The 25,927-nt window shown below is 39.4% G+C and overlaps 1 protein-coding gene and 1 long non-coding RNA gene across 2 annotated transcripts in view; one reads left to right on the top strand and one right to left on the bottom strand.

Moving 5' to 3' along the window:
• Positions 1 to 25,927, top strand: part of UNC13C (unc-13 homolog C) — a 398,557-nt gene that overhangs the window by 309,189 nt on the left and 63,441 nt on the right. The window contains exons 24-26 of the mRNA XM_034783191.1: positions 4,737 to 4,814; positions 5,275 to 5,304; positions 24,725 to 24,813. Of these exons, the coding sequence (XP_034639082.1) occupies positions 4,737 to 4,814; positions 5,275 to 5,304; positions 24,725 to 24,813 (197 nt within the window). The remainder of the gene's footprint in view (positions 1 to 4,736; positions 4,815 to 5,274; positions 5,305 to 24,724; positions 24,814 to 25,927) is intronic.
• On the bottom strand, positions 14,282 to 17,646 carry LOC117883649. The gene is made up of 2 exons (XR_004647361.1): positions 17,308 to 17,646; positions 14,282 to 14,631 (listed from the first exon to the last, which is right to left on the bottom strand). It is a non-coding gene; the product is annotated as an uncharacterized LOC117883649 (long non-coding RNA).

The raw sequence follows: 25,927 nt of genomic DNA, 5'->3' as shown, positions 1-25,927 counted from the left end.
TAAATGACTTTAATATGACCTCCACCCTTCTACTCCTTGCCCATACAGTAGTGAAAAAGAATGGTAAGCTATTGTTCTGCCTTGTTGGCTGCAGAGAATTCTTGAATAACAAGTCCGACGGACACAGCAGTAAATGAGACACAGACAGTGCAGTTAAATAAGTGTCACAATATTATTAATGACTTAACATAACCTAGGAACACCCCCGCAGCAAACTGACCTAGTGTATGGTGTCACTACTGTGCCATCAAGACCAATACACCCAGGAAAGGCCTTGCTGGACCTTGCCCAACAAGTACCACACCAGGAGTTGGTACATACCATAACTGTGTACTACCTTGTCCTCATCTGAGTAACTGAGGTGCAACCCAAGAGGTACCTCATTCTGTCTGTATATTTAGGTATACAGGTATACTGTATATTTAGGTATACAGGTATACTGTATAACTCATATGCAGGACCTGGCCTTAACCTGTCATACTTTTATGCACAGGTATGGGGTTATGTTAATTGTTCCTGCACCAACAGCAATGTTTGGGACAAATACATAGTTGTACAGGGACAGTGTTTCTCCAGTCCCAAAAGATTGGGCCTTGCTTGTGCTCTGGGAAGATAGAAAATCCCAGACTGAATGGCTAGTCTACAGTCCTGGAGAATCCTTTCTCAACCCCTAAAAGGTGATCAGCTGAAATTCAAAGCCCACTTAGAATAGCAATAACAAATTAGGATGTGCAGGAACCACTGTGGGGGGAAGAGACAGCTCAGCAAAATGATGCTGAAAGCCAGGAAAGCCCTGCAGTAAATAACCCTCTTCCAGTCCCTTCCAGAGAGGGAACCGAGCTATTAGCCACCAGCCACAGCACCCAAATTGTCCTATTTGGCACTGCAGGGGACTGGCAAAGGACAAATAGGGAGCACCCACATGAAACTCAGAACACAAGAAAATCCTCCAAGAGTGCAGAAGGACTGTCTCACCCATTGCTGGTCCCAGCAAACAGTCCCTGAATAGGGTGGGCATTCTGTGAGGTTCTTTGCACATTAACTCCCATTAGAGTCTAGACAACGTAAGGGTCTTTAGCACCTTGGAGGAGAATCACGGCTTCTGGCAGGACTGAGCCCAACATCCTAAACTAAGCTAAAGAGAGAATTTTGAGGGAATGAAAAGCTGTTGTTCAAAAACCCAGAAGTTCAGAACTCTTTTATAGATTTATGAAAGTTGAGAAGTAAACTGGAGCACAAATTATTTTTTTCACACATAGAACTGGGGGAGGAAATGTGTTGGTGAGATTGGAACTGAACTGAATAAATGGAAAAATGGAAATAATATGCCCTCGTTGTCACCAGAGCGTGATATTATCACAATCCAAAGGTCACCAGCATATACAACAAAAGAAATCAGAAATATGTTATAGCTAAATAGCTGTACGCAGTGTACATTTCCCAGATCTGAAGAAGAGCTCTGTGTAAGCTTGAAAGCTTGTCTCTCTCACCAACAGAAGTTGGTCCAATAAAAGATATTACCTCACCCACCTTGTTTCTCTAATAGCTAAAGAGCAACAGTCCTTGGTGCCTTCTTCATCTAAACACCACAGTCAACATTTGAAATATTATTTTTTCTACCAAACCACAGAGATACGTATGGTGGAAAAATATTAACTATTCTCTGCTTACTATGCAATTACATTTAATATAATGTTAATAAATAAAACTACGAGTAATGAAAGAGTTTAGAAAACTTTAACTTTAGGCAGTGGTTTTATATAAATATTTCTACAAGGAAATGAATTTTATTCATATGGATGTGTCATATTTCAGATTCCCTTTCTACTTCAAATATCTTCATCCTTGGAGCCCCTATAGAAAACATATTGAAAAAGACATACATAAGGAGATTTCCACACATTTTGCGTCTGGCAATACTTAAATCTTGCTTACATCAGAAAGAAGACACTAAGCAGCAAGCCAGGCTTGGCAGTCATTACTGTAATAATTCCAAGAAACGCTGCTAGTCAGTTCACAACATACCAGAATACCATGTTGTCATAAGTTTGCCCAGCAGGGCATTTTCATAGTTCAGTCAAGGTTCTTCATCTTGTGAGCTATTGCCATAAGTAGCGGAAATAAGCAATCAGTGTAGATATAGATATATACATGCAAATGTTATGTGTCTTTACACAGATTCTCCCTACCTCCCACAGGAACCATTGAGCTGAAAATGCCTTGGGGTAGAGTATCTCCCGTGATGTGGGAGTGACTGCATCCCTGTTTTTCATCCAGCCCACCTACTCCAGATGATTGTTTATATATCGGTTTGGCCCAAAATGTTGCCATAGACAATTACACTTTACATGTAGTGTGCAAGTGAATTAAGACTTGTAGTATTGTACTTACAGTTCATTTCAAATGAATCCTAGCATTAAATCAAATTAATTGTTTTCTAGAATGAATGGACTCTGATACCTAATGTTAGGTCATCAAATCTCACTGTTTGTGTTGCCTCTCAGTCTGTCCAATGGGATTTTTTATAATCATTGAAGTGATTGATTTCTGAAGTCACCCTGGAATGCTAATCTTTGCTAAGGCTTTGGATAAGATAAATCTCATTATGGCTTTGTAACAGAGAAAAGGCATAAAGGATTCCAACAAATGACTTTATAGAAAGATCACTTATTTTTATTAGAAATCATCTATTTGAAATTCATATTTCTAGATTAATGAGATTTCATTTGATCTGGTGATCCCAAGTCTTTCATTTGATAGAAGAGGTTTAAATAAATACTGCTTTATGATTGTAGTTAAGTGCAAAGTTATTAAATTTATTTTAGGACCATTTTATTAATTCCATTCAATAAAATTGACATGCAAACTTTTCAAATAAAAAACAGACATAACAGTACATTTTCTATGGTGTATATTTCTTTATTAAATGTATCATCATATTTCCCCACAGCCTGTCACTGTTTATGAACGTATTTCAGCTTTATGCATTGTGCTTGGTATTCAGTTTTGTGTGTTCTGTTTGGCTGTCTGACTCCTCTAAGTTTCCATAAATAGAACTCTAAAGTTTTCAACATATGCAATAAGCTGGGAACATTTTTGAGCCTCAGATCTACTCTCATTGAAGTCAATGGAAATTTTGCCAGTGAATTAACGAGCTCAGGATCAGGTCCTTAATGAGCAACTATGATCTCAGAGGAAACTTTGAAAACTGTCTCATTAGGAACAATTCACCTGATACTTGTTTTTGTATTTAGCTTCTCTCTTCCTTTATTGCCAAGAGCACTGGCAGTTGTTTAGAACAGTGGTTCTCAATCAGGGATCTGGGGCACCCTAGGGGCCGTGAGCAAATTTTAGGGGGGCCACCAAGCAGCGCCAGCATTACATTTGCAGGGATCCCAGGTCCCATGGTAGAAAGCTGAAGCCCTACTGCATGGGGCTGAAGCCGAGGGCCCTGAGCTCTGGCACCTGGGGCTGAAGCCGAAGCCTGAGCAATGTAACTTCACAGGAGCCCCTGTGGCATGGGGCCCCAGGCAACTGCTAGCCATAGTGTTTATTACTATGAATAGTCCCCACTGAAGTCCTCTGACATGGGAGTTCTCACAGTAGTAAGCACTCTGCCTGGTAGTAATGAGCCCTAAGTACACAATATGCTGAAAAAGAAATAAGAGAGAGGCAGTAAGACAAACTGTTATTTCTCTAATTTTTTTGAACCCAGACCCATTCACTCTATAATATTCTCATCCAGCATCAAACTTTCTTTTCATTATTTAAAATTTTGTATGTATATGCACACACACAACTGTTGTACAGTGATATATTGAGTATGAGTGATGAAAGGGTTAAGAATACTAGATAAGGATCTTCTATTTTTTTCTCCAGTTTCCTTTTTCTTTCTGACCCTGAGTTCCCTTAGATTTTATAGAGTAGGATGCTGAATTATTTAAATGCTCTTCTGAACACTAAAGTCTACTCAAACCATGTTTCAGCCAACAGTGAGCTGCATCACAACTAAAAGGGTTTTAAATGTATGTGGGTTGCTGTTATCACTTCAGCACCCGTCGTCTTCTTGTGAGGTTTAAGTATAGATGCATTATAGAAATTCATTTCTTGAAGGTTTGAATGTAATGTGCAGATGCACTGGAACAGTAATCCTGCCAAAACAGAAATCTATTATCAAGATTTTTTTTACATTACAAAGTAGTGAATAAAGCCATACGAATTTACAAAGCCCCCGTAGTAGAACCTTTTTTGCATAATTCCAAAATAATCCGCTTAATTTAATCTCTGTTTCTGGCAATTGCTATCTTTTGCAGTGTGATTCCCGCGGTCTTTGGCATACAGTTTGAAAAAGACTGTGGTTTAAGTGAAAAGTTTAAACAATAGTATTTTAAAAATAAAATATGAAGGCATGTTTATGCGACTAATATTGCTTAGATTATTAAAGCACTTTTAAAGTAATGCAAAATTGTTCACCTATGGAATAATTTAGAGCTTGTTATAGAATTGCTTGATTTATTCATATGCTGAGATCTCAAATGTTACCTTCATTGTAGTACATAAATGTATCAGTTTTATGATGGAATAGGAAGATGGATTTCCAGCAAAAAAGAATCAGATATTACAATCTTGAATCACTTTATTTATACTTCTTCCTTTTGGCCATTCTCAACTGTTATGTTTTAGTGTGTTTGTATCTGTTTGTTCATATAACAACACATGCTGTACTTTATTTACAGCCCTGTATCTTGATGAATAATATCCAGCAGTTGCGAGTCCAGCTTGAGAAAATGTTTGAGTCTATGGGAGGAAAAGAGGTAGGTGGTTTTAATTCCCTACATTCACTGCACAGCTACTTAGAGATCATTAGCGGTATGTTCACGACCTATCCACAGCCTTTGCTTCTGCTTGCCAAGAAAATCAAAATGTAAAAATAAGACATATTACAGAGTTTGAAAAAATAGAATATTTTATTTAAAAGCAATGCCATGTGAGAACTGTATAATGCACCGGGAATGTCTGGGGAAACAAGTAATGCATTTTCATAGAAACATGCTAATGATCTGTAAAGTTCCACCAATATTGGATGTTTTATGTTGCATTCTATAGTGCCAGCTTGATTTTAATGTTCGTACTGGAATATATTTTGTTTTGTTTTTTTATGTACAAGTTTGTTTTGTTTGCATCTTCAAAATTCTGTAGAAAATGTGTCTTGTGCTTTGTCTGTAATGTGTCATGTCTTTGTCCAATGCCTTTGACTTGCAATCCACTGAGCAGAAGAAAGAAGGAGAGCGATTCTCTTATGAGGTTTGTGATAGTAAGCATCTTTTATTATACCTGACTATATTTCCTAAGGCTAACAACAGTTTCCTACTAATTTCCATGTTTGCATTTAATAATTCCCTATAATGCTAACTACTATGTTTTGGCACTCAGTTTACACTCTGCATTAAATCTTTCAATATGCAAATAGTGTAAAGTATTCCATAAATCACAAGAAGGTTGTAAAATATTTTCTTTTAAATGCACTTTCAATACCTAAAGTCCCAATCTTGCAAATCTCATTCAAATGAGTAATTCTAATCCACTCAAGCAGCATTCCAGCAATCATTCCTACTCAGCAAAGCATGTGCTTAATTTTAAGCATGTCTTTAAGTCCCATTGACTTTAACGGGACATAACCACATGCAGAGGTGCTTTGGTGAAACAGGTCAAGTAGTTCCTCTGATGTAATTGATTACTTACATGAGTAAGGTTTACAGATATTCCATCCAGAACAGACCTTCCATCTGGAAAGGGTTGATGTTGCTAATTAAATGGATATTAATGTATTCTTTTTCAAACTGTTACATCCAGTGTGAATCACTATACACTGATACAAGAAACATTTTAAAGCCTGATTTTTATAGCATAGAATAACATGAAAGGGGAAGTCAATGCTCACCACACACCCTGGACAACTGTGAACCTTAAAATGCTCCTCATTTCTAATTTTATTGTGATGTATGTTTGTTTAGCTAAAACAAAGGTCTGAACATAAATTTAATTCTTCTTAAAGAACACTAAAGAAATGATTTGCAGCATAACAAACAAGTGCTTCCGACAGACTCTTGTGCAACATGCAGGGATTTTAAAAAGCTTCATATCCAAAAATCATGCTTTGCTGAAGTTCATATTAGGCGCAGTGCATTGTTTTATGTCAAGTAACTTAAGATGTTACTGACACAATATGATGTGACATATCCCAAGCTACAGGTCAAATAATCAAGTTTCAAATAATGATTTGCTCTGTGAAAATGAAGTTGCTTTGTAAAACTTGTTTTCTTCCTTGAATAAAGAAGACCTTAAGATTTGAGTGAGGTACTCAAAATTCAATTGCCTTAGCAATAATCATGTTATTGGTAATTACATATACATCATTAGAATGAAATGCAGCTGTTTTATCACTTTTCATCTGTATATTAATGCTTCATCTCTTTAGGAACTGTATAAATCATAATATTTTAAGGAGCCAATCTTGCCAGTTTCAGAGCACCTCCCATGATACTGAAGTCAGTGATAATTAAGAAAACTCATCATCTTTTAGAATTAGGCCCAAAATACATTACTTGCCATTCATTCAATTAGCACTGTCAGGGGTCCCGCAGCAAAAACATTTCTGCAAATTTTTGCACCTGATAAAATCAGAGTCAATGCATAATAACGATGATACGCTGGTGTACTGGCTAAAACTGGGGGGAGGCACATCAAGCGTTTATAGAAATACTGTGGATTTATTGTTGGTATCTTTTTGTTAAATGGGCAGTAAAATGTAATCAGCTCAGCTGTGTAAACGTGGAACTCTTCCTATTTCCCTTGAACAAATAGAGATGGTGAATGTTCTGTTCCCACTCAAGTACATCTCTAATGTTCCTCCTAAAGCAGCAACCTTTTTATAGCCGTTACTGAACCATATTTTCGAGATTTTTCTCTCTGTTTAAGGAGTGGGAAATGAAGAGCTGCAATATTTTTGTCAATGCTTCGTTATAAAGGGTGCTAAAAGTGTATCAGCCAGATTCTTACTAGAAAACAAAAATCTACTGTGTTATATCTGAATTAGGTTTGTTTAATTTGTGTATTGTTACTTCATTATGCAGCCGTAGGTTAACTGTGCAGCTCCATGTTGACATTAAAAATCAGATGCACAGGATCCACTATTCACTCAGAAGTTCATTATTAAGTATCATTTGCATGATGATGCTCCCCGGAATGTGGTAGGTGCTTTCCAAATGAGACATTAGACACAATCCCTGCCCCAAAGAAAAATCTAAATGAACAAGTATCTTATAAAGGAGATAGCATACAATCAGTTTATTTAAAAAAAAAGGGAACTATTCCCACTAGCCCTTTAGCTAATCATTGTGCCAGGAGATGGATAGAGCAAGATATGAAAAGGTAGTGGATGGCAATGATCTTTTTTGAGATAGTGTGTGGATTCCAGAGGGAAGAGGGTAGGAAGGGGTGTCAGGTTTGAATGGAAGGGGTGAAAGGGCTGGAGGCAGTAACAAGGAAAGTTGCAAGAAATGAAAAGGCTGGTTAAAAAAAAAAAGGAGGGCAGAAGTCACCAGAGGGAAGGGGAAGGAGGCCAAGAAAAAGTGGAATGGATTTGTGTTGGCATGAGGGGCCCAAGAATTTGGAAGGGGAAGGAGGAGCTGTTGATTGCAAAAGGGTAGAGAAGTGTAAGTAGTGGGAGATAGCTACATTCTTTTCTCTTGATAATTCATGTTTGTACACAGCAATTGCTGAAATGTTTCTAACTGGATTTTTTTTAAACCTCATTCCTCTATGACTTAACAGCTTTCCTGTTTTCCCTCCAAAATTGGTTCATGTCTGAAATGGGGGAGAAAACTCCCTAAAAAATTAAATTATCTTTCTATCAGTAAGTTTCATGTGGTTTTAAAAAAGAACAAAAACTGCATTACAGGAGTAGATGGACATACAAGAGGTGTGTACAGCATGTGTTCCCTGTCGGTCTGTCTGTGCCAATCTGTTGTCCCTTGTCCTATAAGCTATCTGGAGCAGAACTGTCATTTTGTTGCATTTATACGGTTCCCAGCACAATGGGGTGCTGATCCATGACTAGGTCTCTTAAGCATTATGATAATATAAATAATATATAAAATATCAGTATTTTATTTCACTTACTATATTTTTAAGTGAACTTAATACTTGTGAAAGTCTTTCAGGACTCCAAAGTTCTCTATCCCCAGGATACACTCAGTATTACCATAAATTTCTCCATACTGCTGCACCAATATTCCTTGACTCTGACCTGTCTTAGGGATGAGAACCACCATGCCCATTCAATCTCTGGTGTCCATGATGCCCAGTAAGGATGCATATTAGTGCCAGAATGATTGGAAGCATATGAAGGGAGATTGGAAAAACTTGTATAGTTTCTAAGGTAAGAATTTCAATCATGATAAAAATATATTAAATAATGAATGGTCTAGAGAAGGTAGATAGGAAACTTCTGTTCTCCCACAATAACAAGACGGCAGTCAATTAAATTTAAAGGTAGTGAATCAAAACTAATAAAAGGCAATACATTTTTATACAATGCATAATTAGACGGTGGCGCTCATTGCCTCCTGATGGTGTGGTGGCCAAGAATTTAGCAAGATTCCAAAGGGGATTGGATATTTATATGACTAAGAAGAATATCCAGAGCTATTATTGTTAATGCTAACAAAATTATTAAAAGGATATTAAAACTCCTGTTTCAGGCTCTAAGCCAGTTGCTAACGATAGTGGATTAGGAGACCTAATGTGTGGGGCAGATTATCCCATATCTACTTATTGTAAGATTCTTACATCTTCCTGTGAAATATCTGGTTCTAGCCATTGTCAGAGACAGGATACTGGACTAAATGAACCTCAGGTTTGATCCAGTCTGGCATTTGTTCTCTAAGAACTGAAACTAACAACATATTTCATATCAGGCACCAAACTGCCTTCAAACCTCAGTGACTTTCTGTAACTAAAAACCCATCATCAGATTCTGATTGCAGCCTAAAATCTAAAGTTACTGCAGATTTACAGTGTCATGACTACAATCACAATCTAGTTCCCATTCTGATTTGACCCACTGACCTAAACCCGAAAGACTCCAAAATTCTATTACCAATCTCCTGAGTCATCCTATACTACTCATCTTGAAAACAAATACACTCACAAAGTAAACTCACCCACCTAATAATGTTTATTTCCTATTACACTACTTTATATAGGATTTTACTCATGTGTTTGAATTGCACCAGTAAGATTATTTCTCTATAGAACTCCTCTCTGTTCCTAATAGCGTTACTAGTCTCAAATACCATAAAACAGTGAAAATAGTCTGTGCAAGTTATGAACCCCCATCTCTATTACTTGAATATTAAGTTATATAGTAAATGAGAAATGAGAGTTGACACACTGAGAAATTAATTGCTGTATCAATGCTCTCGTAGCCTAGATAAGTAATTGAATAGAGTAGAAAAGTCAAGTTTAAGTTACAGTGCTGCTTCTAAATCTTGTTTCCTTGAAACTCAGCAAGGATCTGCAAGCCCTGATTTGGGATAAAATGAGTTATCATTAATGTTATATCGCAAAGGAAAATACAGACTATTAGAGAGTGACAGAACACATATCAGACAGGAACATAACACATTCAATGGTAAACCATTAATCATTACTCTTAAAACCAGTTCAGAAACACTGCTCTGTATTCCAGAACTCAAAGGGTTACATTCACCCCTTTGCCACTTCAAACCCCTTTGCCACTTCAAACCCCATGTACCACCAAGTCCCACTTAACATTCATTTTGAGGATGTAAGTGGGACCTGAACTTGCAAAGAAAACTGTGCAGATAGACATCTGCCCACATGATTGGCTCTCCTTGCACAAGGAGCCTAAGAACGTGCATTGGCTTTGGACTGGCTCTCTGTACAGAGGTGAATTTCACCCAAAGAGAGAAAAGAAATTGATAAGGATAGAAAAATTATACTGTACTCCTCTCTGTTTATGTTGTGTTATTCATTTGGATGAAACATGAAGGGGACTAGTTTGACTATTGTTGGGTGATACTGACATGAAGCATGTGTTCCTTCCTCAGTAGAAAGATGGAAAGACCTGTTAAACAGATTAGTGGGTGGTGAGAGCTGTAATCTCTGAAAGAAACAAATTTAGATTTGCTGTACCCGAAACCGCTTCTGTCAATGATATTAACCAAAAAACCCACTACTTTTCACGTTACTAGTAAGATTTTCTGCAGTTGGAGCCGCATTAAAGAAAAACACAGAAAGGAAGTAAAGTATGAATGTAATAAACAAAGAAAATGCCTAATGAGACTATAGCACTGAAAGTTCTGTGGACACAAAGGCTTTTCCCACATTGGCAAGTGCAAAATAGAGTGATTCATTCAGTAATGCTCCAATTAACCTACTAAGTGCAGAAACTAGAATACATTTACAGGAATTTTTATTACTGTAGATTCTTAAATAGATTCCACAGCTGAATAGGAGCAAATTAAAATTTTCTATAAGCTAGAGAACTAAAGTTCTTTAACACATTAAAAATTCTGTTTTGGAAGTTTGTGGAAGAGATGACTATTTATATAAACCTCTTATACTCAGTAAATTAGCGTAACACCAACATTTAGGAGATTTACCTTTGGGGTATATTTTCAGTTCATTGTGTGTGAAATCCAGCCCATGTCAAGGCCCACACAGAGCCCTCAGCACCAGGTGAATAGCCTATAATAGGGGTCAGCAACCTTTTAGAAGTTGTGTGCCGAGTCTTCATTTATTCACTCTAAATTAAGTTTTCACATGCCAGTAATACGAGTTAACATTTTTAGAAGGTCTCATTCTATAAGTCTATAATATATAACTAAACTATTGTTGTATGTAAAGTAAATAAGGTTTTTAAAATGTTTAAGATGCTTCATTTAAAATTAAATTAAAATGCAGAGCCCCCCGGACCTGTGGCCAGGACCCTGGCAGTGTGAGTGCCACTGAAAATCAGCTCACATGCCGCCTTCGGCATGCATGCCATAGGTTGCCTACCCCTGGCCTATAAGTAAGTGGCACATATGCTGGCCCTCTGCCCAGGGGTGAATTTCAACCTGTATACACTAACTGGAGGTGTGATTGCTAGCTTGACTCTAACTAGCGTAGCTAAAAATTGGAGTGATGATGTGGCACAGACCCTGTTGTGGGCTATGGATGTGAGTGTGTACTCTGAGTTCCAGGTGGGCTTGTACAGCCCATGTGGAAGCCTGCCGTGCTGCATCTTTACTGTTATTTTCAGCCATGCTAGCTAGAGCTAGCACAGGAGTGCCTATACTAGCTGCAGTCACACTGCCAATTGCAGGATAGACATATCCACAGGAGATTTCAGCTGCACAAATTGAGGCGTGTTACTCACACTTCATTTGGAGCTTTTAAAATGGTATCCCTAGAGGAGATAGGATACACTGAAATAAATCCAGAATTGTACATTGAAATGGGATATGTTTTTATGGTGCCAACATTCAGACAGCCCAAATTCAATTTACTAAACTCAATCCTGGAGCCTTAAAATGACCACTGCCTTGTGGGGTGAATTCCATTAAAGTTCACCGACCTCTTTTAAAAAAAAAAAAAAAAATCTTCCTTCCAGGACAAGTGGAAATTAAAGGCTCGAGAACTAAACATTTTTGTTTCTACTTATACTTAATATGAAATACTTTTCCCTGCCTGTGACAAATTACTCATGTTCCACATGCATGGCACCTACTAAAGTAAATAAGAGTTATGCTTACAAGAGAGGGCATGCAGGATTGGGCCCGTATTATAATCAGAGTGGAACACTACGCTTTTTGAAGTTGTTTCATGCAAGAATTTTAATACGTTGACTGATGATGATGTGTCTTATGGGCTTAGACTACCTGCTCCACTAGTTACCAGAGAGAGAAAACGGCTTTACCAAGGTAACTCTCAGAACCCAATAATGTGCTTAATTCCTGCTCTAAATACTCGTGCGTGCAAAGTAAGGGGAACAAGTACATTTGGTAGGTGATCAAAATAGGTTTTTCCTCCATCATTGCTTTTAAATCAAGTAATCTTTTAGAAGAGGAAAATATTTTATCTGAGAGAACTGATTCAAATACTGGTGCCTAGCTCAGGGGCCTAACACTTTATTTTATAAGTCAGGTGTATGTGCATTAGAGAAGCAAGATGTATTTGTTGCTCACTATGAATGCAGTAAACGGCCAAACAGCTTCAGCTTAGCTCAGCGGTACTCAGTGTTATCAAATATAGCTTGGAAAAAACTTGCCCATTTCTGAAGAACTTTGTTATCCTACTGCCCCTGTGATGGTGCTCAGGTATGTCTTTCTGTACTGAATGAGACAGTCTGGATTTGGGAATGGAGGATGTAGAGGATTTATGTTAGCAGGTGGGAAGAGGAGAAATGGCTGCAGAAGTGTTCCATGTTCACCAGGCTGGCCTCTGCCCACAAAAGCAAGCACCAAAGAATCCATGCATTCCTCCCCATGAAGGTGCAAGCATCCTAGGCCCTTCTGGCCCCATTCATATATACTGGAAACCACACTGGTTCCACTGCCAAGGGACCATCTGCTAAGACCGCAGGAAGAGAGAGCAGTTAGAATAAGTCTTCTGAGTCACTGAGAGCTGTTATGGGCTGTGGATGGAATATGTAGATGTGCATTTTTGGCTCACTGGTTTGATATAGTATTTTCAAGACTGGCCAGAATTTATCCACAGCTGTTTCAGAGAAAGGCAGAGTAACTTCCTCTCAAGTTATTTAATCATCATCTTCACTGCTGCCTTATTCAGGCTCATCTTCTGAGGCATAAATTAGAGAGGCAGATGTACTGCATATACTGGGAATGTTTCCAAATTCACCTTTTCAAAAGTCACACATTTATTATCTGCTCAAAGCAGGGTCTTTCGGTCTGTAAGAAAGCACTGAGATGCATTCTCAGTACATGCGGGCAGAACGGGAACAGCAATTTGGGCAGAAACAGTCACAACTGAGTTTACATTTCCCAGCGCAGTAAATGGTTTTCACTTTCAGTATAGCAGGATTCTTTCATTGTTGAGTTTGCCTGGTTAGAGCTGTTTACCTAAACAATATGTTCTGTTCTAAAAAAATAACATGTTTTGAAGAGTTTTATAACAGTCTAGCACACATCTTTTTTTTGCACACCTGAGTGATGTAGGTAGATCACACTAAGGTTTGGGTGTTGACTTAGTATGGGCTCCATAATAGAGTATAATTAATTCTGGCCCAGACTGTGAACAGAAGGAACTGAGATTCGACTGATCTCTCCTGGAGGAGAGAGGGAAGGCACATGACTCCAAGGAATCATCCTCTTCTCTGTGGGACCCCACAGAATTCCCTCCATTAGAGCTGTTTTAGGGGCAGGGTCAATATGGAAGGGAGTGGAACAGGAGACCAGCCACCATCCACAGCACCCAACCCTACAGAGTCCTAAAGAGGCATTAACTCATTCAGATGACCCTCTGGAGGGGGTTAGTACAGATGTACCAGCTCCTCCTTTGCACCTCCCTGATTCTAAAGTTATCAGGTCTTGCTACGGATCCTGTTTGGCCTCCCAGTAACCAGTCAGTGCCCCTTAAAGACCCTCTCATCTGAGGGAGAAACAGCTTTTCCTGATTCCCGTGTCCCTTTTTCATGGGTTTCTTGCAGGAGTGGTATATGTGGCCCTCTAACTTTTATGGTTTTCCCTTGGAATGCTTGAGATTTTTGAGGTGGAGCTACATCCAAGAATAGTGGGAAATAGGCCAAGGAGATTCCCCTGGGAGACAGAATATACAGATACACCCATTAAGAAGGAAAATGAAACAATTATGGTCTTGATGCATGAAGTGCATGCTTAAATAGGAGATCTTGGGTGCTGTCTCCTGAGATAACAACATTCAGGAACTGTGCTCTTAGCAGTTTCCGTTAATGGGGCCTTTGGGCAGTACTGAACTACAAATAACAACAATGTGCATCTCCACTGTAGATTATTAGTTGCTCATTCTTCAAATACTGTAATTGTAGTGGCTTTGCTACTGGAGTGTTTTCCTTGGGATAAATATTTAAATGGTAATGTTGTTAAGCATTCAAAGCTAGACTGTGAAAAGCAACTAATCATTACTATCCATAGCTACATGTTAGGAAAAGTTAGGCTGATTTATTTACATGCACAGGAATTATTAGATAATGAAGGAACACAAGTTTGACACCGTGTAGAGTCAAGCACGAGGGTTTATTACGCACAGCGCTGGCGGAGTGTCACTTTGCTTATTAGGCTCAGTGAGACACTGCTAAGCAATTGATTACAATAGATTATATAGGGTGCCAATGGACAGAGAGAAGCGACGGGGTGGGTTCTAGCAGCAAGACTAAATTAGCACAATAACCCAATAGTCTAAAAGATTACATAATGGCTCCGCCTGTAGCTCAGGTTAAAATGTTTGCTAATACACAGGTGTTCTCCCTCAAAATTCTCCTCTTGCAATCTGTAAATTAAATCCTGATTTCAGGTCCATAGAAATGACAGTGGCTCTTTCCAGACAAGCTGGCCCACAGGAACATTCCTGGAGGGTGTAAAACAAAAAGAACAGTAAACAGTACACAGCAATGACAATTGTTTATGGTTACCCCTGCGTTTCTATGAGCTGGGGTTGGCATCTGTGAGGGAGGATGCATCTGTGAAAGGGAGGCTGCCATAACTCATGCTATCATGTTAGGCCTCTCCCTGAACTCTGGTTGGCATTTGGGGAGTATGTACTGTTATCTTCTTCCTGTACCAGGGAGCAGACTTTAATGCGTCTCTCAATGAGTTGTGTGCCTGTAACTCCTGATAAGCCTCCCAATTACTTCTCTCCACCTGGAGTTACTCTGTCTCAGCTTATTTTATGTATAGTTGAGACAAACAAGGCTGTCTCCTGTCTCTTGCTTATCCCAGCATTCTTTAGCCATGTATTGTCCATTGTTAACTAGGCCTCATGCCTCAGACTGGGCCATGGAGTATGGGCCTATGTGAAAGATTCTTAACAGAGACTGTGGTCAAGATCTTACATACATCATATTGGGATTTTGGCCCTTCAGATAAATGGTCACCAGTTCATTTCAAATCTTGTGAATGACCAAGTCATTCTCATTGTCCATAGCCTAAAAACATGCTAAACATTCCATTAAGACTTAACATTATTAGATTAATATTCTTCATGTCTGTAGAATTAATTAATTGGAGCCATTGCAAGAGCCAATAGAATGAAAGTTGAGCAATTGGGAGGAGATTTTTAGTGTCTGTTTAAAATGTTTTTCTTAAGACCTACTCAGCCTAAAAGACTAATTAACATTTTGGATAAAAGAGGGGTTTATTAAAGATTCCATATGCTCAGCCCATTTATTAAAGGTATTAAGATTATAGACATCAGTGAAGCCTCTTACAGGTTCTCTAGCTAAATCAGGGAAGGCCAGATTTCACATTCCTGTTATCAATAAGATAAAAAACAAGCAATAAAAAAAAACTTTAAACAGTTCTGTCCTCCTCATATACCATAAAGTAGTAAAAAAGGACACAAGCCCAATTTTCACAAAACCATTTGCAGCTCACCTTTAAGTCCTGCATTAAGGTCTTAAATTAGGCCTTGAGGTGAATTTCAGGTCAAGTCCTTGTTCAGTTTAGGGAGTTTACCCGGAGTAAGGCATGAATAAAGAACACAAGATTTTGCCCTCAGTGATGAAGTGAAGCATAAAATACTTCGCCTGCATAGCCCGTATTCAGTGTTACATTTTCCTGTCAAGTGAATTTCTTGAAGGAAAGTGCATTCATGTTCAACTTTTTTCCTTTTCAAAGTGCCACTAAAACGTTTCCCCGCGAATTGGAATTCTGAATCCCTAGACATTCCAAGAACAAACTACTGGCCAGTTTGCCTTATTGAACTAGTACATACAAAGAAACAAAACAAGCAATAAAGCCTGTCAATGATTTCCTAGCGAGGTGAAAATAGTTTCCCGTTGAGCTCATGGAAGGCACAACAAAACAGATACGATTTTCAGCAGAAAAAAAGACCTTATATTGGTTAAAGCAAAACTAATTTTATACAAAATTGAAAGCTGCTAATCTCTTCAGGTCTACATCATGAAAGGGTGTTCGACAAGTTTGCCTGTCAAATGGTGCAATGAAAACCCTATAATAAAACAACAATCCCTGCATTCAAAGCAGGACTGTTGGGAATGATAGGACAGGGAGCTCCATAAACAGAGAAAAAAAACTCAGCCACTAGCCATTAATATAAAATTCTCAGAACTATATATATATATATATATATACACATCTCTACCTTGATATAACATGACCCGATATAACACGAATTCGGATATAACGCGGTAAAGCAGCGCTCCAGGGGGGCAGGGCTGCACACTCTGGCGGATCAAAGCAATATATAACGCAGTTTCACCTATAACGCGGTAAGATTTTTTGGCTCCCGGGGACAGCATTATATTGGGGTAGAGGTGTGTGTATATGTATATAAAATATATATATACATACCATATGTATAAATATATATATATATAATCTGTATTGCAGAAATACAAATTAGCCTACTGAGAAGGGTATTGAAAAAAAAAGATGCTCTCTAATCAAAACAAGATTAATCTCTCACAGTGAAAAAAAGATAGGAGCATGGGAACTGAAGCACAATTTTTTTTATCAATACAATAGGCAAGTGTAATAAACCACATATGTAGGAAAGTTTGCTTTAGCACCTTATCACATTACCCAGGGTACAATCTGGGCTATTAGATAACTATGTCCTCTCAGTTCTCTACCCTGGGGTGCCTTTTACGCTGCTTCATTGTGAGAGCAGCCACTCCTGGTCAGTTCAACACAGTCTTCAGCATGTCAGTTACTCCCAGATATACTGCAAGAGTGCTTCAGCCAGCCAACCTACCACTCTTGCATTATACTGCAAAGCAACACCAGCAAAATCCCAGTCCCAGACTTTCCCCCAGAAGTTTGTGTCTTGTACTGCACAAGCCTTGTTATCTCAAATGGAGTTCCCCAAACACTTCAATTAAAAAACACTGGATTAGATAAAACAATAAAACAAATTTATTAACTACAGAAAGCTAGATTTTAAGTGATTACAAGTAATGAGGCATAAAGGTCAAAATTGATTACAAAGAAATAAAAGGTAAAATGCAAGCTAATGCCTAACTTAACAAGCTAAGTGTATTTAAAGCAAAAAGATTTCTCTCACCACACGCTTACAGCAGTCTGGCTGGATTTCTTTCAACCAGGACCAGCTCAGTGATGTTTCTTTTGTCTTTCAAGTGTTGTTGACACCATGATTAGAGATGAGGGGAGAGAGGTGATTTGGGGCCTCTGTTCCTCATTTTTATATCTCTTCCCCCTCTTTTAGAATCATTTCCAGCTGGGATTCAGGCAACAGTCTGTTTGCACAGGAACTTCCAGCTGTTCCATTGCGAAGATGTAAATTTCTCACTCCCAACCTTCTTCCTGCCAAAGAATGGCTACTTAACCAGGTGATACTCCATCTGATTATGGTGACACCTGGCTGGGTTGCTGGCTAGCCTTTTCTCTCTGGGGAATTGGTATGAAGTTATTTCCCAAACTTGTGTGGACAGACTACAGAGCTTTCCCTATTGTGCTCTACGAAGACTGGTTTAACTCAAAGCACTCTACATCTGCAAGTGTAGCTATGCCCTTTGTTTACCCTTGGTGTCATCCTCCCTTGAGTTCAACAATCTGAGTGTAAGAAAACAATCAGAACTAAACTCTGAAGTGAATAGGGAAGTGAGTGACTGAATCCTGGGCAGTTCTGAAGTTTACAAGTTTGAATGCAGACAGGGAATATTATGGTGAATCAAACACCTTTTGATATAGATCATCCACCACATTCAGAGGGTATTGCATAAGGAGCGGTGGATATCCAAAAATCAAGTGTCTGTACAGGTTTTTATTCTTTATCAAGTGATGAAGTGTGAAGTCTGGTCTGATGTGCTGCTGACAGTTTGGTGGAGATGGAAATGAAGTCTGAACTTACAAGACAGTATTCTGACATGCTTTCAGCCCCCCAAAAAGCCACTTTCTCTCCCCCCACATATACACAACATACTCCATCACACTCCAGCCCATGGCGCCCCATTTGAAAAGCACGTTGCACCCACTTGCATGCTGGGATAGCTACCACAATACACTGCTCTCTGTGGCCGTTGCAAGAGCTGCTAATGTGGCCAGTGCGTTGACAGCAGCAGACATCCCCCTCCCCCCCACACCTCGCTCTCTCACACACACAGCATTCCACTTTGTCTCGGAGCAGATAAGCATGCCGGCTGTCAAATGGAGCTTTCAAAGGGCATATCCAAGAATGGCTACTTGACTTAAGGGGATTATGGGAGGTTTCTGGAGGCTGATCAGAGCGCAGTAATGCAGCATCTCGTTCACACTGACGCTGGGGCGCTCCAGCGGGGGTTCATCAAATATTATTCTACTCACCGAGGTGGAGTACCAGGAGCGCTCTCGCCATGGAGTCAGAGCGCTCTACGTGCCTTGCTAGTGTGGACAGGTAGTGAGCTAGTGCGCCCGGGGCTCCTTTAATGTGCTGTAACTCGCAAGTGTAGCCAAGCCCAAAGTTACTCCAGAGATTACTTTGGCCCTTGAAATCAATCATTTGATGGCAGTTGAAGTCTTCGCTATTCTGAAAATGTAGGAGTCCATCTTCTTAAAATATTAGTACAAGTAATAGTAGCACAAGAAAAGCTTGCATGGGTTTTATAAAACTCTTCTATCTGTCTGCGTTCTTATCCCGCACTGCTCCCTGTAGTATCTTATCGCCTATGTTTGGGCATTTATGTGGTCATCCACAACAACAGTGTGTATGGACAAAGAAGTTGCCTGATTGGTTACTGCTTTATTAGCAGACAGTGTGGCCTAGTGTCTAGAACACTGGACTAGGACTAAGGAGACTTGGGTTCTATTCCTGGCTCTGCTGCTCCACTTCTGTTATCTTGGGTAGTTGCTTCATCTCTCTATGCCTCTGTTTCCCTATCTGTAAAATGAGGCTGAGACACCTCCTTTGTGAAGTGCTCTGACACTGACTGATGAAAAGCGCTCTGTGTGAACTAGGTATTATTATTATCACATTGCATACAGTGTCCTGTAATACCAAACCAGCACAAGCCTTGCGGTTTGTCAGTGCCATGAATTGAGAACACCCTGGCTTTCCTACAGTACATTCCCTACATAAAAACTTTCCTAAAAAGCAGTAAATGTTATGTACCACACATCAGTTCAACTTGTTGAAAGTACTGGCAAAATAATAGACCTTTTATAAGTACAGAAATTCTCTTGTAAGATTGTTGTGATTTTATATTGTCAGTATTGTGCCACTGTCTCAAAATTTAGTCACATTGTGGACTTGAGTGTTTTAGAACAGTTAAGGAAATGACAGTAATGCACTGTAATTGCTTCCCATTTCCACTGAACGTTGTTATTTAAGTTACTTTGGTTTTTTAGCAATGCAACGTGTGCTTTGCATGTTAACAAACAAATGGATTGACATATCCATAAAAGATAAATGACCTGATGCACTGATATACTTGGGGTCGCTGTACACCACTCCCCCAGTACAAAACTTCCTGAAAGCCATCTTAGCCAGCCACTGGATCAACCGTGTGCATAGGAGGATCCTTTGAAAGTGTAGAGCCATAGGGTATGTCTACAAAGTAAAGAAAGACCCGCATCTGACCTATGCCAGCTAACTCGGGCTCACTGGGCTTGGGTTGTGGGGCTGTTTCACTGCTGTGTAGACTGACGGGCTCAGTCTGGAGGCCAAACTCTGGGACTCATCCCACAGGGTTCTAGAGCCCAGGCTCCAGCCCAAGCCCGTAAGCCTAAACAGCAATGAAACAGCTTCACAGCCCAAGGCCCGCGAGCCCAAGTCAACTGCCACAGGCCAGCCACGGGTTTTTCTTTGCTGTGTAGACAAACCCATAGAGGCTGCTCGGCCACACCCACATCCACCCTCTGAACACAACAGTAAGCATGGGTGGGGTAAATGCAGCATGACTGCTGTCTGAGGGCCAGTCTAATTTATGTTGGGGACCTGGCTGGCATTCAAAGAGCCCGAGATAAAGTGAGTGAAAAGTGCACATCTTGGCTACAGCCCAGAGTATTGTTTTGTCCCATGAAGTATTCGCTGTTATTAAACCAAAATAACTTGATGGTACCTCCACATTTTATAATCCTATAATCCTGAGCTCATTGGATTGCCTATAAATGTATAACGTATATCCAACCAAGGAATGTAACTCTTTATATTCCACTCCTTTGAATGGCATTGCACTGATAAGCATGGCCTATGAGTATGCAGAAAGCTGGATTTTCTATCCATGGATCTCCAGTTTTGCATTCACAAACTTTTTCTTGCACTTTGAAAGTACAAACATTTGCTAAGAATTTTAAAACTTGCACACACTCTTTAAATATTCTAAGATTGGTACAGAGTCAAAAGTTAGCATTTGCACCAGCAAAACCATTTTGGCCAAGCAGTGTCCTATTCCAGATAAATGTAGTAAGTGCATTACATTTATTGGTCTGTAATGATTGGTTATCATAACAACCACTCATTCAAACTAATTGCATTAGGCTTTGTGGTCTTAGCTGCAAAGAGTGGGATAAGATGGTTTTCTAACTTTTTTGTTTGCATGCCAGGGCTCTGGCAAGTATATCCTGTTCCATATAAAATATGCCACATTCAATGTGAATGCTCATATGTACAATTTAATGTTTGCTATATGTCACAGGGGTCAGTAACCTTCGGCATGCAGCCCATCAGAGTCATCCACTGGCGGGCCACAAGACATTTTGTTTACGTTGACCCGTCCGCAGGCATGGTCCCCCACAGCTCCCAGTGGCCGCGGTTCACCATTCCCGGCCAATGGGAGCTGTGGGAAGCGGTGTGGGCCACAGGGACATGCTGGCTGTCACTTCCCACAGCTCCCATTGGCTGGGTGAATATTCAAGTACAAGTGCTTAAAATCTTTTTTCCATGGGTATAGATACATCACTCAAATGTTCACAAAAAGTAAAAACAAATGGGATGCAATGCCTTAACCAAGTTCATGTCTAGATATTGAGCAACTAGTCACAGAAAATTCTTTGTATTACTCAGCCAACTCTAATACTGATTCCCAGTATGAATTATTCAATGAGATTAGGTTTCAGAGTGGTAGCCATGTTAGTCTGTATCAGCAAAAACAACGAGGAGTACTTGTGGCACCTTAGAGACTAATGGATTTATTTAGGCATAAGCTTTCATGGGCTAAAAACCACTTCATCAGATGCATGGAGTGGAAAATACAGTAGGCAAGTATATATACACAGTATATGAAAAGATGGGAGTTGCCTTACCAGGCTGGGGGGGGTCAGTGCTAACGAGACAATTCAATTAAAGTGGAAGTGGGCTATTCTCAACAGTAGAATACCAAGCGAGGAAAAATCACTTGATGATGTGCTGGATTGACGGATTGACAGAGCCAGAAGGGTACCCAGAAGTCACCTACTACAGGACAGGCCCAACAAAGAAAGTAACAGCACGCCACTAGCCATCACCTTCAGCCCCCAACTAAAACCACTCCAACGCATCATCAAGGATCTGCATCCTATGCTGAAGGACAATCCCTCACTCTCACAAACCTTGGGACACAGGCCAGTCCTCGCTTACAGACAGCCCCCCAACCTGAAGCAAATACTCACCAGCAACTACACACCACACAACAAAAAAACTCATCCAGGAACCTATCCTTGCAACAAACCCCGTTGCCAACTCTGTCCGCATATCTATTCAAGGGACACCATCATAGGACCTAGCCACATCAGCCATACCATCAGGGACTTGTTCACCTGCACATCTACCAATGTGATATATGCCATCATGTGCCAGCAATGCCCCTCTGCCATGTACATTGGCCAAACCGGACAGTCTCTACGCAAAAGAATAAATGGACACAAATCAGACATCAAGAATTATAACATTCAAAAACTGGTCGGAGAACACTTCAATCTCCCTGGACACTCAATAACAAACTTAAAAGTGGCAATTCTTCAACAAAAAAACTTCAAAAACAGACTCCAACAAGAAACTGCAGAACTAGAATTAATTTGCAAACTGGACACCATCAAATTAGACCTGAATAAAGACTGAGAGTGGATGGGTCACTACAAAAACTAATTTCCCCCTACTGTTACTCACACCCCCTTGTCAACTGTTTGAAACGGGCCACCCTGATTACATTGGCCTCACCACTACAAAAGTGATTTTTCCTTCCTTGGTATTCTACTATTGAGAATAGCCCACTTCCACTTTAATTGAATTGTCTCATTAGCACTGACCCCCCCACTTGGTAAGGCAACTCCGATCTTTTCATGTACTGTGTATATATCCCTGCCTACTGTATTTTTATAGAATCATAAAATATTAGGGTTGGAAGAGACCTCAGGAGGTCAACTAGTCCAATCCCCTGCTCAAAGCAAGATTACTCCATGCATCTGATGACTTAGCCCAAAAAAGCTTATGCCTAAATAAATTTGTTAGTCTCTAAGGTGCCACAAGTACTCCTCGTTGTATTTTCAATGAGATTAGTTTGTTTTTCCCAGCCATACTTACTAAGGAAAAAGATCATTAAGGAAGAAGTTTGCACTGTCATTAAAAACATGTTTTACTGTAGGAAAAACACCTCTCTGAACTGTCCAGTGGTAAATATCAGAGCAACATTAATGAGTTTCTCAGATTAAAAAATTTGGTCCAAGCCATAAGGTCTGAGTCCAAGCTTCCTCGTCCAGCCTTTTGGTTCAGCCTATTACAGAGGGAGGACCAACTGCAAAGTTTGGATCTGGGTCCACTTGAACTTCTCTAAGCTTAAGAGGTGTTTGCTTCTAGGGTTTTGGTTTGAGCTCACAAATTTCTTTGTTGTTTACATTCCCTTGCCTGTATTATCAAATTGATAATGTGTATGCATTTCTTAACTTTAAGCACATAAGTAGTCCCATGGAGGCTCTACTCCATGGGACTAACTGGTGTTCATAGTTAAGTACAGACTTTGCTGGACTGTGGCCTATATAGTAACCCCACTCTTTCATTATATCAGATTTTTGTTAAAAAAAAATATTATCTCTGATTTTCTGTGCTAAATATAGATATAATATCATGACTGATTGTCTTTGAGGCACCCGTTCACTATAAGAAGAGGTTGGGTGGCCTTTTGGTTAACATAGGAGTCAGCAAATCTGGGTTGTAGTCTGTGCTCTGTCACTGTTGTCCTGTATGACCTTGGTTAAGTCACCTATCTGCACTGTTCCAAGGTTCTCCAACTCTAAAATGGAGATAATAATGCTTACCTATTTTACAAAAGTGTTCTGAAGCACTCAGGAACTAGAGTAATGAACCCGTTCATAAATAAAACAAAAAAAGTACAAATACAGACAAGCATGATTATGTATTTCCTCCAAATGCAAAATTTCCTTTGAAATTATTGGGACTTCTGCATATGGAATTACTGCAGGATCGGGTGCAATATGTGACAATTATCATTAAAGACTATTCAATTACATTTGAATGTAGATTAACCAAAGAAGAGGAAGTCAGTTATTAATTCACATTAAATTGAACTATGCTGACATTCTTTTAATCAGTCGTATCCTATGATGGTCACAAACTATTTTTTTTCTAAATTCCAAGATTCGAGGAGACAAAAATCTAGATTTTTTTTTAATTTCAAGGTATTATTTAAAATGATTTCTGATAGAGATTTGAAAAAGAATGCATTACAGATAAAATGTCTGTGCATGGATCACTAGCCCTGTATCTGAGAAGAGATGTAAATGTAAAATTAATTCTCTCCTGCTCCCTCATTTCCCACTAAGGTGAGAAAGAACCTGTATTAAAGATACAACAGCACTTTTTCCTGATTCCTCCACAGAATTTTATTGCACTGTGCTTGAGAGAAAGCTATTTTGGGCCAATGTGTGTCTTTAGTGGCTTTAAGGAATACAATGAAGGAATAAAGGTTAATAGATTCCCCTCCCTCTTGTCCTATAAGTAGAAGCAGCAGGGGTGGTCCTCAAGCCATCGTCCTCATAGCCAGATGTTCTAGTCCAAGCTGCATTAGTGGAAACACTGTGGAAACACCTTCAATGTACATTTTAAAAATGACACCTACAAAAGAGTAATATGTACAAAAAAAAGCCAGTTGGTTATGAAAACAAGCACCATCGACCTTTTCATACATGATCCTCTTGTTATCGCTAGCATCTACCACCTTTGCTAAGGTGATTTCTGAAATTCTAAAAATCTTGTGAACTGTTAACACCTTCTGTATCAATCCCATAGTACCATTAATGATACTCTTTTGTTTTCTTGTAAGGTAATTCTTTCTTATTTCATTTGAACAATTTATTCTGCATTGTTAGTGCTACACTATTTGGACATTAAGGCTAATTGAACATTTCCTATTCTAGTTGGTGTTTCCATATTTGTTTTCTAGTAGTGTAGTATAATGAATGTATGTAATGCCTAATCCATTAATTGTAACAGAGAAATAGACTGCATGTGAGAAGAATGCAGAAAAATAACATCACTCATCATCTCTTTCCAGCTGGATCCTGACGCTAGTGTTGTTCTCAAAGAACTTCAGGTGAAACTCAGTAGCGTACTGGATGAGCTCAGCATTGCCTATGGTGCAAGGTAATAAACGTACTTAAAGAATTTGTGCTACAGTGATGGCAACCATTAAAAATACTCCATTGTGCCTCAAACCAGGCAGATGTGCATAGCCAAAAGCCAATCCATTGACTAGATTGGGTGAGTGTATGTCTTTTCACATACAGCTTGCTCCAGTGTAGCAAGATCCACTGCATGAATATGTGTGTATCTCTGACTGGCTGGCTGTACGTTTTGGAAAATACAGCAGTATCCTCACCTCCAAAGGACGCTAAAACTAGTGTGTGTGGGCATGAATGGGTTATAGTGACACAGCTGGAAATTTTACTTTCTGCTTTTGGAAGATAAAAATGGCTCAATTTGTTCTTAACTAATACAACGTTCAACCCCTCTTTTACTGTGTGTATGTTTTGATTTCCTGAGACTGACAGCTTTGTCCAGTAGCCTGCCCCACTCAGGTAGCCTGTCTGAATTTACCCTTCTTCAAATGGTCACTGTGAAGCCCTCTTGAGTCATTTGCTCTGCCAGTGTCTGGTCTGCTGGAATCAGCTAGTGAGCCTTACTCTTGAATCAGCGTGCATGTCGCTGGCCAGAATGCGGTTTGCACTGTACCAGCAACATATCTGAGTCTTGCTATTGGAAGCAAAAACCATAGGACTGTTTTTGCCTTTGCTTGAAAAGGAATATAAGAGAGAGGGATTGTTCAGGGAATCTGCAACTGTGGGAGGCAGGTGAAAGTTTTAGTTTCTCCGTAACAGTTAATGCCATATTCATACAATCTGTGCAAACTGTTTTCCTTTTCGGTGTATGGCTTCATTAACTATGGAAAAGGATGGTTTGAATAAATACAATTGAGGAAGAGTCATGGCTGCCTCAGATCATTAATAGGCTGAGACAACCCAAATAATAGGGAAAATTAAGTGACTTAGTAAGAAGGGGAAATGTCAGCCAAGAATTAAATGGTGGATAATACCTGTACTATCTCCCTGTGGTCTCTTCTCTCCCTGTCTTAAAAGGTCACTGTTAACTAGATGAAGCACTGTGTTTGATTTTTCCTAAAATTGGTATAATCTTCTGGGTGAAATAGTTTTTTAATTTAAAGAAAATATCTACCACTTCATTAAGATAAGAATGAGTG

This window comes from Trachemys scripta, chromosome 10 (assembly GCF_013100865.1).
Source record: "Trachemys scripta elegans isolate TJP31775 chromosome 10, CAS_Tse_1.0, whole genome shotgun sequence".
NCBI lineage: Eukaryota > Metazoa > Chordata > Testudines > Emydidae > Trachemys > Trachemys scripta.
The sequence above is the reverse complement of the archived record's forward strand: the minus strand, read 5'-3'. Positions and strand labels throughout refer to the sequence as shown.